The sequence below is a fragment of the Haplochromis burtoni genome, unplaced genomic scaffold (genome assembly GCF_018398535.1).
Source record: "Haplochromis burtoni strain Fernald_Lab_line unplaced genomic scaffold, NCSU_Asbu1 Contig_29, whole genome shotgun sequence".
In the NCBI taxonomy this organism is placed as follows: domain Eukaryota; kingdom Metazoa; phylum Chordata; class Actinopteri; order Cichliformes; family Cichlidae; genus Haplochromis; species Haplochromis burtoni.
The window spans coordinates 1,674,715-1,676,445 of record NW_024582390.1 but is presented as its reverse complement, the minus strand read 5'-3'; the positions used below and the strand labels follow the sequence as shown (position 1 = coordinate 1,676,445).

General features: G+C 42.2%; 2 protein-coding genes across 2 annotated transcripts in view; both read right to left on the bottom strand.

The window, feature by feature from the left end:
* The window catches only part of LOC121814243 (formin-like protein 2), a 4,004-nt gene extending 2,633 nt beyond the window's left edge, over window positions 1–1,371 (bottom strand). The window contains exon 1 of the mRNA XM_042219189.1: window positions 202–1,371. Within this exon, the coding sequence (XP_042075123.1) occupies window positions 202–270 (69 nt within the window). The 5' untranslated portion in view covers window positions 271–1,371. The remainder of the gene's footprint in view (window positions 1–201) is intronic.
* Window positions 1,372–1,387: 16 nt separating this feature from the next.
* LOC121814244 (formin-like protein 2) overlaps window positions 1,388–1,731 on the bottom strand; it is a gene marked incomplete in the record, with an annotated part of 40,304 nt that continues 39,960 nt past the window's right edge. The window contains 1 exon segment of the mRNA XM_042219190.1: window positions 1,388–1,633. Coding sequence (XP_042075124.1) covers window positions 1,465–1,633 — 169 coding nt within the window.

The following is a 1,731-nucleotide window of genomic DNA, read 5'->3' as shown; positions in this document are numbered from 1 at the left end:
GTACAAGTATGTTTACCATTTAAGTTCGATTGGGGTTTAGACAGGTATATGAGGACCTGTTTCTAACCTCTTCTGCCCACACATTACAGTTCACATCATTTTCTCTGAACTTTTGACACTGAAAAATCATTCGGCTTCACAGAAAGGGTTTTCGGGGATTGCAGCACAATTAACAGTCATCACAACTGTGCGTAAGCTGACCATGAAGTCAATGTTGTTGTCCTCATTCTTGAAGTACTCCATTAGCTTCTCGAATCGCTGCTCCTCCATACACACCTGCAAAGAAAACCACACATTAATTTACTTCATTTGTTTTAGACCAGCTGGAGAAACAAAGCCAGGGATTTAGCCAGGAATTGCACCTCATAGACTTATTAATCATGTGTCAATATGTGGTAAAAACTACTGATGTAAGCTGCAAAATACTTTACAGCTTCCTATGATCTCAGAGAGAGCTGTTTTCAAAGCGATAATTAATAAGATACATTTTTATGAAGTGCTGCAGGATCATTCTTTTATTTTATTTCAGCTACAGTTTGCACCGTGCATCTGTTTTCAATGTTACTCGCAGTATGCTAAAGCGTGTTTAGAGTGGAATTTGGGAGATAAAAAAGAGGGAGTAGAGAGATGCTGTGCAGTTCAGGGAGTTCATGTGGATGTCAATGAGGCAGACAGAGGATGATAAAGAATTGAGAAGGAAGGGAAGAAGGAAAAAAAGAGGGATGCAATGCTGTGAGCTTTAGCCTGCAGCCCCCATCATTCAGCAACATATCTAAGTTACTCAGAAAAATAGATCTCGCATTATGGTCGACAGTGTCACTTTTCATCTAAAAGGAAAAAAAAGAAAAGAACAACTAAACCCTGCCTCCACCAGAATAGAAAAACATGCTGCCGTGCTTCCTGCACTCACATTATCCAAATGCTTTCTCAAACTTCGTCTCATTAGACGGGCAACGCTCTCTCTATGCCTTAATCTCCCATTAATGCCAGTGCCGCTGAGAGCAACGCTCAATATTTCATTCCGGGAGTGTAAATATTACATTAACTGCAGTCAGCCCATGTTTGCGGGCCGTATGCTACAAAATGGGGCGGCTGTTAGCGCTCTCTCCATCACAAACCTCCCACTTCTTTCTCCAGAAGCCAGAATGCCTCATCCAGACAGGCAGAGGTCAGGCAGGGCTATCTGTTACAACTAACTCACTGCTTTTCTGAGCTTTGAAGCTACTGCCAAATCCAGTTAACACGCATATAACTGTTATCACTTGCGGCTGTGTGTGTCGTCCTATGCGACGCAGCTAAACTGGTGTCTGTAATCTGTTGACTAACAGAATTAATTCCTAGACGCTATCCCTTTGAAGCAACGAGGAATACGCCAGAGAAGAGACACAGAATAAGCAAGATGGGACTTGTAATAATAAAAACAACTTAGAAAACTGAATTTAGCTTAACAAAATGTGGATCCGCTCAGAGCGACGTGCAGTCTGTGTGGACTGGATGGTCCCTGTAGAGGCCTTGGGGGCTGACCTGGTAGTTCATGATAGCACGCAGGCACATGATGCAGACGTGGACATCATCTTTTTTGCAGACCAGTCTGGAGTTTTTCAGCGTTCTCCGGCTGGGCAATGTGTTGAAACTAATAAATAAAGATCAGAAGTCAGTATTAAAGGGAATAAAGCTACAGAATAAAATGTTAAGCCTATGTGACTGAACAAAAGAGTTCACAAGAACTGG